The sequence below is a fragment of the Mirounga leonina genome, unplaced genomic scaffold, assembly GCF_011800145.1.
Source record: "Mirounga leonina isolate KUSES-001 unplaced genomic scaffold, KU_Mleo_1.0 Mir_154, whole genome shotgun sequence".
Taxonomy (NCBI): Eukaryota; Metazoa; Chordata; class Mammalia; order Carnivora; family Phocidae; genus Mirounga; species Mirounga leonina.
Genome location: NW_023270389.1, coordinates 24,667,108 through 24,681,536, shown reverse-complemented (window position 1 = coordinate 24,681,536; position 14,429 = coordinate 24,667,108). Strand labels below are relative to the sequence as shown.

The window sequence follows — 14,429 nt, the reverse complement described above, 5'->3', positions numbered from 1 at the left end:
AGCTGCCCTGCAGGTGTGCTCAGCAGGGCCTGTCTCTCCACAGGGGGAGTATTCAGCCTTTGTGTACAGCTATGCAGTGGAGAAACCGCTCTCTGTGGGGCACAAGGTGGCTGGTTACCTCCCCAGCCTCTTCTGGGGCTTCATCACCCTGGGTCGGCTCATCTCCATTCCCATCTCCTCCAAAGTGAAGCCAGCCACCATGGTTTTCATCAATGTGGTAAGTGGTCTCCTTTCTCTTCTTGGAAACGCAGGAGGACTATTCACTCCTGACCCTACCACTGCCCCAGGACATTTGCTCAGGACTGGACTCTGCCACCAGGGTGGGAATGTAGTAGAGGGAGGAGAGCAGAAGCGAGAGATGCTGGTGAGGAAGGGATGGAAATCTAGAAGGTGGAGCCCGTCCTTTTCCTCTCTGGGCCTCTGATTTTGTACCCATAAAAGAAAGGGGCTGTAGGAGGTGGTTACTGCTGTGAGAGGAACAGATCCCAGTGCACAACCTGCCAAGAGTACAAGTGAAGCAGGTGCTGGCCTTGGTCCTCCTGTGTCACCTTGACGCCCAGCTGGTCAGAGCCCCACGGCCAGCGGAGGCCAGGGATCCCCTGGCCTTCAGAATCACCATCTTGGGGCTGGAGCCTCAGAATCTGCATTTGGAAACTCTCCCAGATGACTCTTAGTAGCCAGACTAGAATGTAGGATGGCACTCAGGGAACCAGCCTGCCTGGAAGGCCCAAGCAGCAGGGTCAGATCTTCAACCTCATGTGTGTCAATGTCACCATCTAAGACAAAGGGTCTAGATTACAGATTCCTGTAAGGTCATCTAGCCCATCCTCCCTCCAGGGCTTCAATCACCTCTCTAATGTCTCCTCCAGGGAGTCCACAGTCTGCTTAAATACCTGCAGTGATGGGGAACTCACTCCCTCTCCTGGTAGCCCAGTCCACTGTCAAAAAGTACTTCCTTGGGTTGAGTTTCCAGCGGAAAGGGGGTCAGGAAATAATGCTGGGGCTACAGAGATCAGAGACCATGAGCTCCAAGAAAGGACTTTATACTTGGCCTTATGCTGGTCAATGACCTCTAAGAAATTTCGGTTCACCATAGATGGGAGATAGTATGGGTAGAAGTCAAACTCAAGAGGGAGAGGCAGATGAGAAGTGGAGGTATGACTATTGCAAATATTTCTGAGCTGGAAAGAGTTCTGTCTGACAGGAGCCTGTGTATAGGCAGAGGAGAAAGGGAAGAAGTCTGGGAGGAGGGGTCCGGGCAGATCCCATTGTCAGAGAGGAAGGCCCCGGGATGGGAATGGGGATGGAGAGCAGTGGAGAATGGAGTGTGAAGCTATGAAGAGGAGGCCAAGGTGGTGCCCCAGGGAAGGAGCAAGACTCCTCAAGTCCTGGGGTGGAGAAGAGTCAGGGGACGTGCACTGCTGGTGGCCAGCCTCTGAGGGACCTAAGGTCAGCTGCTTAGACAGAGGACGGTGGGGTGGGACTCTGTGTCTGGGGGGAGAAGAGCAGCTGAAGCCCCCACATGATTTAGGCACTGATGATAAAAAATGTACCTGGACTGCTTCTTTTTAAAAAGAAACTCAGATTCCCGGGCCCAGCCCAGACTTCATGAACCAGAATGTCCAGGGGAGGGAATCTAGCAATCTGTATATTTAACCAACACCCCAGGGGGTTCGTGTCATCAAGCAAGTCTGGGAAAACACTATCCTAGACACTCCCAAATATATTAGCGAAGCTTTTGGAAAATACAGATTCCCAGGCCCCTCCCCCAGAGATTCTGACTCGGTGTACGGAGAGGAGCCTTGGCATCTGGATCGTTTTCAGGGCTTTTCAGCTGCCTTTGGGGGGCACCCCACCAGGATTACCGTTCAACAGCCCTGAGTGAGTTCCCTGGTGCTGCACCTGCCAGGTGACTGTCTCGTAGTCACTGTGACTTCTTCCGAGCCGTCCTCTCATGTTTAAATTAACAGTCACCCTGCTCTCTGTTCTCCTGGGTCTCCACAACCACTTCCTGGTGAATGAATATGCAGTTCGTGCAGGGCCTGTGGGGAGCCGCAGGGGGAGTCTCTGCCTCGGAGCTTACAGCCAGCTAGGGAAGAAGATGGGCAGGGGAGGGTCAGGATGAGGTTGGGTGGCAGGTGGGAAGCAGGCTGAGTGGGAGGAGGGCTGCTTGGTGGAGTTGCAGTTGGCCCTGGGCATGCTCAGTCTTCTGTCACCCAGGCTAAAAGAAGCAAGGTGTTTTTCAAACTCCCCCAAGTCTGGAGATTTTCAGGGTGACTCTTCATGGCTTGCCTGCAAATGTCTGGTTTGAAAATGGGGTGGCCAGGCGGCAGGAGGGGAGCAGAGCAGTATCTTCAAAGCCCTGGTCCCGCCCCAGGCATATCAGTTGGGAGCTGACTCTCAAGAAGATTCCAGTGCCATGAGGGGTGGAGGTGGTCCGGGCAGAGGGCACTGCTGGTTGAAAGGCCCTCGCTCGGGGGGAGTTAACTGGGTGGGAGCACAGTGGGCAGGGTCAGCGACAGGGAGCAAAGAAGACAGGTTGGGGCAGCAGATATGGGGGCTAGATCCAGCAAGGTCTTGTAAGCCAGGTTTGGGGTTGTATTCAAAGCGGGAGAAAGGCAGGCCTTCAGAAGGTGTTAAGCAGAGAATGGACATGATCTGCTTTGTATTTCTTTTCTTTTTTTTTTTTTTTAAGATTTTATTTATTTATTTATTTGACAGAGAGAAACACAGCAAGAGAGGGAACACAAGCAGGGGGAGTGGGGGAGGGAGAAGCAGGCTTCCCGCAGAGCAGGGAGCCCGATGCGATGTGGGGCTCAATCCCGGGACCCTGGGATCATGACCTGAGCCGAAGGCAGACGCTTAACGACTGAGCCACCCAGGCGCCCCTCTGCTTTGTATTTCAAAAGCACACTCCCCTGTCCTGGGGGGAGAGTCGATCTAGGAGGGGCAAGAGTCAAGCAGGAAGATGATGAGGAGCCCCTCTTGCAGTCCAGGCACGAGAGGTAGATGAGGGTGCTCAGGATGGGTTTGGAGAAGTACAAGAGTCTACAACATTTTGTGGATGGAGTGGATAGGACTTGCCCTTGGCTTGAATGTAGGAGGGGAGGGAATAAGGAATCAGGACTACCTTAGTTACAGGGCCTGTCTGCTGGGTGGGTGGGGATGCCATTCACTGACGGGGGGGGGGGGGGGGGGTCATTCTGGGGGAGGAAAGGCCAAGTTCTCTCTGGACCACCGTGTCGGTTAGCCTCTCACCTACCAAAGGGGCAGTATTACGTGCAACTCTGGAGCTCTGGACACAGGTCGTGGCTGAAGGGATGGATTTAAGAGTCTGGGCATAGAGATATTTGAAAGCATGACGCTGGACCAACAGGGAATGCAGACAAAGAGCCAGGAGGGGCTGGGGCCACGCCGACATTTAAAGATAAAGCAGAGGAGGAAGAAAGAGCAGTGAGGCTATGGGGCTATTTTCTGTGCCAAAGAAATACATTATATTTGGAATCTTAAATGTGTCTACTGCTTTCACATTTTTACTGCATGAGAGAAGTCTTTCGCTTTGTTTCTCTATTGGGAAGAGTGTTTGTCCCCTTCAGCCGCCATTTGCCGTGGCCCCCTCCCTAGGGCAGCAACTCTTCGCTGACAAGGCCTCTGAGTCTCAGTCTGAGACGGAGAGATCTCCCAGCAGAGATTGAGGGGCTGGTAAAGAAAGGTGAAGGGTAGGGGGCTCACGGGTTGCAATCCCTGGCTTCGTTCCTCCAGCTAGAGCAGGTCCCTGGGATCTGCTGGGGAGGGTGACTGGGGAGGGTGACCGTCCCTTCCCTCCTCCCTCCACTCGGGCTCCATTCATCTGTCAATTGGCCAGGGTGTGGGTGGGGCTGGATGTGGTTTCTTTTCTTTTTTTTTTTTTTTTAAAGATTTTATTTATTTATTTGACAGAGAGAGACACAGCGAGAGAGGGAACACAGCAGGGGGAGTGGGAAAGGGAGGAGCCTGACGTGGGGCTCGATCCCAGGACCCTGGGGGTTCATGACCTGAGCTGAAGGCAGACGCTTAACGACTGAGCCACCCAGGCACCCCTGGATGTGGTTTCTTTCACACCTTCTAGCTCTCTGCTCTAGAAGTTTACCTCTTTTTTTTTTTTTTTTTTTTTTTTTAGAAACAGAGGTACTCACCCAGGAGATTTTTACCTGAAAGCCCTGGTTTTCTGTGGAAGATCCTTATGTCTGGAGACATTAAGGAAAGCTCAAAACACACAAACACTAAGACTGATCGTTGTCTAAAGAGTCACAGTTTAAGAGCCCCTGCGTTGCTATCATTTCTCCATTTTGGTAGCTTTGGTAACCCATTTTGCAGACTCGGGGGCTCGAATCAAAGATATCAAGGACTTCAAAGCCCCAGACTTGGTACTTACACCTGGGTCTTCTGCCTCCAGACCCCAGCTGCCTGAGTTTCTTCCCAGAGGCGTTTTGCATAAAAATTATTCAATGCTGACATAAAAACATTTTTAAGGAATTTAGGAAAAGCGTGATTTAACAAAAATATGCCCATGTGACAGAGACCCTTCTGAACTAGAAAGATCTCTGGCCCCTGAGCCCATCCTGGGGGCCTCTAACTACAGGTTGGCATCTGCTCACAGGTTGGAGTCTGAACTGAAGCTGGGGGGTGCCAGACTGCCCCAGCCACGGACCCTCTCCCTGGGAGGTCTGCCTGCATCCCCAGAGGGTGGGGACCCCGCCCCCCACCGCCACACACACACACACACACACACACACACCCGCCCAGCCCTGGAGGCCTCTCCTGCTACCCTGGACTTCCTCTGCCAACTCATGGCTTTTAGGGCAAGAAAAGCAGCTCATCTTCATGAGGAGTGGAGGGCAGAGAGCTGATGGCTTGGCTGGGATTCCCCGCGCTCACAGACAAGACCTTGGGGACAGGCAGCACTGCCTGGCCAAGCGCTTCTTGCTTCTTAAGTGTGGACGGAAGGCCATCTGCCTGGCTGGCTGGGCGGCCCCTGCCCACCCCCGTCCGCAGTCGTCCGTTCCGGGGCTTCCTCCGCGGAGATGAGGCTGGGGAAGGTGCAGTCCCCACATAGTCCACAGGGAGGCGTCCTGGTCACACAGCGCCGCTCCGGGGTCAGCGTGGACCTTTCCAAGTCAGGAGCCTGAGGCCCAGCTTTTCCCAATTGCTAATAGCCTCCATCTCTGCTGTTAAAGGTCGGCGTGGTGATGACGTTCCTGGTGCTTCTCGTTTTCTCCTACAACGTCGCCTTCCTGTTCGTGGGGACAGCCAGCCTGGGCCTGTTCCTCAGCAGCACCTTCCCCAGCATGCTAGCCTACACGGAGGACATTCTGCAGTACAAAGGTGGGTGTGCAGGGGCGCGGGGGCCACGAGGGTCCCCCCGCCCCTGCCCCGGGTCTTCCTGTGGTATATTCCAGCTCCATCACTGCCCTGCCCCCTCCCCAGAAATGCACGCTCCCCTCCTGACCCTGCCGGAACCGCTTCACAGGTGGGCCTCTTCTGACCCACGTGGCTTTCCCCATTCAGCGTTCCACCTGTGTCACGTGATTTCAGGCCCCTGAGAAGCAGTAAGCTTCTCTTTCCTGTTTTCTTCACCCCCCCCCCCCCCCCCCCCCGTGGTAACGTCCCCTGACCCAGCGCTGGCATTTGGTGTAACACGGTGTGCTGGAAATTCCAAGTCCAAAGACCAGCCGAGTGGCACAGGAAAAGGATGGCCTAGGAAAGGGGTTGATACCTTATCAGTAATAGTACCTCCTTGCTTTGCTGCGCCTGTGGATGTTTTTGGAAGCCTAGAGGAATAGAACAGCGGCTCCACACTTGACTTGGGGTCCTGACGATGGGGTTCTTTGATGTCAGAAACCTCAAATTCTCTCCACTAATCTCCCTCCCTTTCTATAGCAAAGATCCTTTTTTAAAATGAGTTAATTAAAAATAATTACGTTTTGAACATTTGACATTACCCTTAGAAGTCACTAGAGTGCCCTAGGGTGTCAGAAAACCAGTGTTGGGCGCCTGTGTGGCTCAGTTGGTTAAGCGACTGCCTTCGGCTCAGGTCATGATCCCGGAGTCCCTGGATTGAGTCCCGCATCGGGCTCCCTGCTCGGCAGGGAGTCTGCTTCTCCCTCTGACCCTCCCCCTCTCATGCTCTCTGTCTCCCATTCTCTCTCTCAGATAAAAAAAAAAAAAAAAAAAAAAAAAAAACTTAATAAAAAAGAAAACCAGTGTTGAAGAGGAGTGATTTCTTTAGGGGAGGAGTTGGGGAAATAGGTGTAGGAGGCGCGGGGGTGGCCGAGCCATTAGAGCTAAAACCAACTCAGCTCCCCACAGTAACAAGGGGAGGGAGGCCTGGATCCTTGAAATCTAAGGATGATCTCCAAACCCCAAGTGAGTAAGTGAAGCAGTGAAATAACGTTGGCGTCCCATGTCACACGGAAGATCCCAGAGTTCTAAGTGGTCAACCAGGATTAGAGTATAGGAGCTCCTGGCTGGCTCCGTCCATACAGCATGCGACTCCTGACCTCCAGGTGGTGAGTTCAAGCCCCGCCTTGGGCGTAGAGCCTACTTTAAAAAAAAAAATGAATGAATGAACTAAGCCAAATGTTAGAGTGTAATAACAATAATAATAGTAACAATTGGTGGGGCGCCTGGGTGGCTCAGTTGTTGAAAGTCTGCCTTCGGCTCAGGTCATGATGCCAGGGTCCGGGATCAAGCCCCGCATCAGGTTCCCTGCTTGGCGGGAAGCCTGCTTCTCCCTCTCCTGCTCCTCCTGCTTGTGTTCCCTCTCTCGCTGTGTCTCTCTCTCTATCAAATAAATAAATAAAATCTTTAAAAATAATAATAATAATAATAACAATTGGTATTGGTTGATTCTGCCTGCAAATGATCGCTCAAATCTATCCTCCTCTCTCTCGGCATCCCTGCCTTAGTTCAGGCCTTTCCCATCACGTACCTGCTTGGAATACTTCAAGGTGCCCAGCTTTTCCCAGTTTCTGATCACCTCCATCCCTGCTTTGGCAGGTCTTGGCTTGTCCCTTCTGCATTCGCCTCCCTCTGTGGTTCTCAGTGCTGCTCCCACGTTACAATCGCCTGGAGCGCTTTTAACAAACCCCAAGGCCTGGGCTTTGTTTCCACACGTCCGTCCGATGGAACGGGACCGGGGCGCTGGGGGCTCTGAAGTGCAGCCAGGGTGGGGCCACTTGGGAGGCCGTCCCCCACACTGCTGCAGAGGGGTCCGCGTGAAACACAGAGCCGGTCACAGCCTTCCTGTGGGACTCTTTTCCTTTCTCGCACCTCCTCTCACCCCACTGCCACTCAGGGCCTGCTAGCCATGGTGAATGACCCGCTATTCTCTGCCTGGAGTGCCCACTCTACTCCGCCCCTCCCTCTCCACCCCTTCTGGAAGCTTCTCTGAAGCCCCTGGAAAATTGTACCCCTCCCCTTTGTACCTGCCTCAAGGCTTCTGTACCTATGTTATCTGTGTCCTCTCCTCAAAGATGTGCTCCATTGCGGGCACCAGAAAGTCAGTCCTGCCTGCACACTTTCGGGCTTTGTGACCTTGCACGATTCCCTTTTCTTCCCCTTTCTGAGCCTCGGTTTTCTCATCTACAAAATGGGGACGCGCATACCTACCTGTAGGATTGTTTGTGCATTGGAGGAAATGTAGAACACTTGACTTTAGCCTCACAGGTGCTCAATCTGTATGTTAACTCTAGTCATCAGAATACTCTCGGTGTTCAGCTCAGTACCTGATGCACAGAAAGTACTGGAGGGTTTTTGAATGAATGAGTGGAATAGACATGGGTGCTACTAGAATTCAGAGAAGGGAGTGACCAATGTTGAATCCACACGTAGCTTCACGGAGTTGATGGGATAGGAGCTGGCCCAGGTTTTGGAAAGGCAGAAGGAAAAAGGAAAGGCATTCCAGGGAAGGGTGGGGCGGGGGCTGTGAACAATGTTAACAGCAAAGGCAGAGAGAGAGAGAAATGTAAGCCAGTCCAAAAGAAGATCTTGAAGCCCGTAGTCAGCAATGATGATCTCTGCTTTAAAAAAAAAAAAAAAAAAAAGATTTTATTTATATATTTGACAGAGAGAGACACAGCGAGAGAGGGAACACAAGCAGGGGGAGTGGGAGAGGGAGAAGCAGGCTTCCCGCGGAGCAGCGAGCCTGATGCAGGGCTCGATCCCAGGACCCTGGGATCATGACCCGAGCCGAAGGCAGACGCTTAGCTACTGAGCCACCCAGGTGCCCCTGATCTCTGCTTTATTCAAAAAACACTAAGCACCTACCATATGTTGGCCACTGAGCTAAAATTCAAGGCCCAGTCCTGTCTGGTGGGCGTGTAGCCCCGCAGAGAAGGCTGCCCTGCAGACAGAAGTGGGGGACCTGGAGAAAGGCGGAGGGGCCAACGGAAACTGGCAAAGAGCAACTTAATGCAGGTTTAGAGCCTGGGGGCGATTACTGGAGGAGGTCTAAAGGAGGAACTTAGAAGATGAACAAGAGCTTGGCAGATGCAGAGGAGAGGGGAGGCACGCTCAGGAGGCAGTGAACGCAGGCGTCAGAACCTGGCTTGAGCAGAAGTGTGCAGGGGCAGGAAGCGGGGTGCTTTCTCCCGGCTGGAGGGCATGGAGGGTAGATTGTGAGCAGGGGTGAGAGGCGTCTGAGCTCTCTGCAGGGAAGGGTTATAAAGGGCCCTGCAAACCCCAGGAAAGCCTGGGGACTTTATCCTGAAGGCAGCGTTGAAGGGGTGAGGCAGACAGCTGGTGGGGTTTCGAGGGTTCCCTGTGCACCTGCATGAGGCTAAGCACTTCCCTGTACTGCATTGGACTTCCCACGGGGTAACCCTGTGGAGAAGGTGTTCGTGTCCATTTTACAGAAGGAAACCGAGGCCTAGAGAAGGGGGAGAAGGGGCCTAAGGTCACACGGCCTGTAGCTGACACCGCCGGGCCCGGGACCCGAGGCTGACTGGGAAGGTCTGTGCCGCGATGCCAGAGTGAGCAGAGGGGCAGCGGGGCAGTGAAGCGCCGGGTCAGTCCTGGAGCAGGTCAGGAAAGCTTTCTGGAAAGGCAGGTGGCAGTCAGATTGGGAAGGATCCTTCCTAATGCCAGCCTGAGCAACTTGGAATCCACTCTGAAGACAAGCCTGAGTACTTGAAGGTTCTAGAACAGTGCAAACATAGTGACAGCAGAACCTAAACATTCCCAAAGCAAAGTTAAGGACTAGAGCCTGAGAAATCTAAGGAATTCGAAGTAGCCCTCTTAGGCCGTCATAGCCTTTTCCAGAGTCTTCCCAGAAATAACTGGGGTGATACCAGCTGACTTCTGTCTCCTTAACTTGCATCTACTAACCCAAATCCTTCTCTTTGGGTTAGGCTGTGCGACCACGGTGCTGGTGACGGGGGCAGGAATTGGCGAGATGGTCCTCCAGATGCTGGTTGGTTCGGTATGTGGGGAAACTCTAGGGGAAGGGGCCAGCACTTGGGGAGCACCCCTCCGAGCAGGCGGGAAGATGCAGCCAGCCACCTTCTGAACCCACACTCTCCCTTCCCTGAGGATCCCGCCCAGGAGCAGGGCCCCCTTGGTCTGTTACCTGTTTCTGCTTCTGAGTCAGCTTTGAAAGCTGAGCTTCTGAATGTGGGACTTGGAGATGTGAAGGGATGTATGGTGCAGTCCAATACAAACACAAGGCCTGTCTGGGAACAGGGCCAGCAGGGCCCCGTGGGAATGTCCGTTAGCTCCCAGAGCCTGGGATGGGATTGAGCGGAGTCCGGAGTTCATTTCCCACCCCTTCTCAACCTCCCATCCCCACCCCGCCTCTCCTAGCCTTTGGCCACCCTCCACGGGGCCCAGCCGTCCTGCCCAAGTCCTGCCCCAATCAAGGGCCAGCCGTCCCACTTCTCTTCAGAGAGACCCATGTCTCATCTGTTCACCAGGAAAAAAAAATACATCTGCTTTTTATTGACTCTAAGGCATATATTGTCAATCCCCTTTTTACAAAGGGGGATATTGAAAGTCAGATAAATTAGCAACTTGCCCTCAGTCAGTCCTACTTCTAATAAGTGACAGGACATTCAAACCTAGGTCTCTCAATCTCCGGCATGCCCCTAATCACAACCCTCCTTCCCTCTTCTGGTGCCCTGCCCTGAGGGGGAAGGGCTGCATCGAAATGACGTGATATCTGGGGTTTGCTTCTGTGTGATCTAGTGCAGGGAAGGAGTGGGGGGGCGGGAGGGGTACAGAGGAAGTTGGTGCTAATTGTTAAAGTCAGGTGATGGGTCCATGGGGGTTCCATAAGCCACCTTGGCCTATACTTTCATTTTCCATGATAAAATAATATATATAAAATCCTTTGCAAAGTTCTGGTTACGCCTTGTGGGTATAGAAACAGTATGCTCGGTGTTTTGAGGAAGATATGGAGATTTTCAGAAGGTTCCAGACAAGAGCTAGCAGGGACTGCTGGGGTCATGGGGTCCAGCCCCCTGTCTCAGAGCAGGAGTTCTGCCTCCTCCAGAAACATAACCTGGAAGCGAGGCCACGACGTCTCTCCTACCCAGGGTCCTGCCTATCGGTGTGATGGGCCACAACCCGACCGAGAAACCTGCCAGGGGTCAGAGAAACCTGCTTCCTGCAACACACACCTTCATGTGAGGTTTTGATGGCCTGTGTCTGTTTTCCCCTTTGGCAGATATTCCAGGCTCAGGGCAGCTATAGTTTCCTGGTCTGTGGCGTGATCTTTGGTTGCTTGGCTTTCACCTTCTATATCTTGCTCCTGTTTTTCCACAGGATGCACCCTGGACTCTCATCAGGTAAGGAAAGAATCTGTGTCTACACAAGAGGAGGAAAACAGAGCTGGGGGCGGGGGGAGATACTATAGATCTTAGCACACCACAAATGCTATTCTGTTCCAAGTATAATGCAAGGAAATGTTTATTTTTCTACGGCTTCCTTTTCCCCTCTTCCTGCTTTGCCATGCGATTGTCTGTGCTGGACTCTTAGGGCAGGAGGGAATGGGATAGGCTGACTCATGGTTTCTCCATTAGGAGAGGGGCATGGATTGTGAACTTGGCTTCCTGCGTCCCACCATGCCATGGGACCACGGGCCAAGAATCTCTTTCCAGCCCGTGTGGGGCCCTGAAAGGCAGAGTCTGCCTCCTTGGCTGGAACGCCGCCCAGAAGCCTAATTGGCCATCTCTTTGCAGTTTAGGATTTTGACTCTAGTCCAGATTTCTTTTTCAAAAAGAGGTCCTTCAGGCCAAGTGGCAAAGGAAAGCTCCTTCAGGGCAGAGATGCCTCCTAAGAATAGTCTCATTCCTGGAGACCCCAGGCAGGGGGAGTCCCAAAGCTATTTTCATACCCCTGAGCCTCCCTGCCTCCCTTTCTGCCCAGAGATCTCAAAGTCCTAGCAAGCGGATCAGCTGTGCATGGAGCCAGTTCTTAAGAGAAGGTGCGCAGGCGGAGCCCTCATCCTTTCCATAAAAGAAAAAAAAAAAAAAATCACCAAAAAAATGGAAGGAACGGGTACCTGCAGTCCTCTCTTTCTCAGGCGGCCACTCAGTTTAAAGGCCCAGAAGAACAATGCCCCCTACCCCACCCCAGTCTGCACTGACTATATCCTTGCTCCCCGAAGTGGTAGGTACCTAGCGTAGCACTCAGCACGGAGCCTTCATTTAGGTTTGAGAAATGTTTGCTGAATATGCAATGAGTAACACCTACTGAGTTCCCTATTCCTGGGAGACAAAAAGAAACCTCTATTCCCCAAGCCCTAGACACTAGTCAGAACAAACTGGCAACTAGTTTGCCAGAACTAGTAAGTCTGACTTTCGACTTGGCTCCCTGCGGGGCCATAAAATGGCAGAGAAACAAAAGCCTGGTAAACTCTCAGAAGGAATAATTGCTGCAGGTCAGAGCTGCTAAAACACGCTACCTGTTTTTTCTTTCGTAGTTCCTACCCAGGACAAAGCCCTAGGAATGGAAAGCTCAGAGTGCTACCAGAGGTAAAGCTGGGTGAAGGGGGCCGGCGAAGACCGCCAGGCTCTTGGGCTCCAGCACAGACCCAAGTGTTCGAGACAATCAGGGGAGGCAGTGGAGGCCCATCTCTCCACGCCTTGGCTCGGATCTTCTCCGCTAATCCTTGGTTGGGTAGATGAGATTAAATTGACTTCTGGGAACCTGGATCCTCCCGGGGCAAATCATTAGAAGTTTACTGGATGGATATTCAAGTTCCCTTCCTCTTCCCTGGTTTGGATCTTTGGTTAGAGCTGTCCAGGACACCCAGAAGGGAAGGAAGAAGACAGCCGTACGCTTCACTCCATTGGCCACCTCTTGCATGGACCACACCCTACCTGGGTTTGAAGATCACGTTTAGTTGGAGTTTGGAAGAATAAGTTGAAATTGTAAAGTTCAATGATCATGGCTAGATGTAGATATATTTTAAATTGGCCAAAAACAAACCCCAAGTTATTCCCTGGCATGCTCAAAGGATGTATGTGCTTTTTACTTTTTGAGAGTCCAAAGTCCCTCAAATTCCAGTTGTTGCCAGCGGTAGTTCATTTAACGTCTAAAACATGAAAAGGAAAGGTTGCATCTTGCTACCTTTGGGACACTAATTCACTGGTGTGCTAGGCTAGCTCAGACTCGCTTATAAAAGCCGATGGTTAAAATTTCATTTCGAGAGCTGGTTGTTAAACACAGCCATCATTCAAAATGGAATTATAGAAACTTACAATTAATTACATTAAAAACAAAGGTCATAACCACTCAAAACTCATCACTTCCTTGAGGTTTTTTATGTGTATTGTATCTGTAGAGTGGAAAGGTGCGCTCCTGAGCATCTCTTTCCAACAGCACTTTCCCCGATAATGTGTTTGGTGGCTGGAGATCAGCCACCTGGGAGCATTCACCCCACAGAAACCGGCAAAGGCTATCCTCCTGGCTTTTGTTCTCCCCCTGCCCCCGCCCCCAGAGCCCATTGTTAAACATCCACCTGCATACCACTGCTGATAACCAATGCTAACTGGCCAGAAGTTTCTGGGAGAATGGGATGAAGATTCCGTTTTTCTTGACTGACATTGACTGCGCTTACAAAAGGTGTAGAAACAGCACTAAGAATTTCTCCAAAATATCTAATTTAAACTTTCCATCTTTTATAGAGGAAAAAGAGCTCTTTATACCATGTCAAGTTGTTTCCTTTAACAAAAAGCTGGGACTGCCGAGCGATCCAAACGGTGTGGCATACTGCCGGCCCAGAGCGAATCCTCTAGTAACACAGACGGAATCCCCAGCCGGCCGCTTGGAAAGCGTTAACAGCACTGAGGCGTCCATAAGTAGTGAAACGGCTATCACCGTGACTGTACATTCGTTTACCTGCAGATTCTCTGTGTAGGTACGAACGTATAGGTATGATGAACAGGGAGAGTGGATCCACATTCTCAGCAACGGGTATAAGCGGTGTGCCCCACACGGACAGGGGTCTCCCACATCTGAGCGTTGGTCCCGTCTGCCGGCACCCTGTGTGCTGATGGGACCCCGGCGGGCGCGAGCTTGGTGGGAGCGCTGGCCTCCCCCTCTAGCCGTGTGTGGCCCTGGGCAGAGAGATCACGGATGCTCTTCCGGCCTGGCTTCTTTTTTTTTTTTTTTTTTAATCTAAGTGACATTTCTAAAAGCACGTACCCTACCTCAAAGGACTTCTGAAAGAATGAAGTGACTTTGTTTGAAGTAACGATTATATGCCTGACAGAGAAACAGCGTAATCAATGTTAGCAATTTTTATTTTTAAAACCTCCTCATTAGCAGCTTCGAAATTGTTCATATGTTTGGTACCTATTTATTGTAAGTCAAACAGATCCAAATTCTTTTTGAAAGCTGACGGTCTTAGGGGTGTCGTTTTAACTCGATCTGTAAATACTCACAAGTATTTGATGGCTGTCAGACTTAAATGTGCAATCTCACTGCTGGAGGGAGTGACTGACCTGGACAAAAAAGAAAGCAGTTGTATTTTTCTTGTGGTTTAAAAAAAACAAAAACAAAAACAAAAAACCTTCCTTTTTATACAAATTTAGAAAGAAGAATCATTGGCTTTACCTAAGGTGTCGTGATTAATTTAAGAATATAGAAAACAAGATTGAAACGAATCTAAGTGTATCTTTCCTGAAATAAAATATTTTAAATTTAATAAGCGTGTTATCCATTATGGACAACGGATTCTTTTATATGAAGCTCAGAAACAAATGACCAAATATTTCCCAAAGATTGGTCTCTCTTGGGGCGCCTGGGTGGCTCAGTCGTTAAGCATTTGCCTTCGGCTCAGGTCATGATCCCAGGGTCCTGGGATCGAGCCCTGCATCGGGCTCTCTGCTCGGCGGGAAGCCTGCTTCTCCCTCCCACTCCCCCTGCTTCTCCCTCCCACTCCCCCT

General features: G+C 51.5%; 1 protein-coding gene across 1 annotated transcript in view; it reads left to right on the top strand.

The window, feature by feature from the left end:
- Positions 1–14,188, top strand: part of MFSD4A (major facilitator superfamily domain containing 4A) — a 30,740-nt gene extending 16,552 nt beyond the window's left edge. Inside the window, exons 6-10 of the mRNA XM_035010214.1 lie at positions 44–217; positions 5,217–5,364; positions 9,390–9,460; positions 10,703–10,823; positions 11,960–14,188. Of these exons, the coding sequence (XP_034866105.1) occupies positions 44–217; positions 5,217–5,364; positions 9,390–9,460; positions 10,703–10,823; positions 11,960–12,015 (570 nt within the window). The 3' untranslated portion in view covers positions 12,016–14,188. The remainder of the gene's footprint in view (positions 1–43; positions 218–5,216; positions 5,365–9,389; positions 9,461–10,702; positions 10,824–11,959) is intronic.
- Positions 14,189–14,429: the final 241 nt, after the last annotated feature.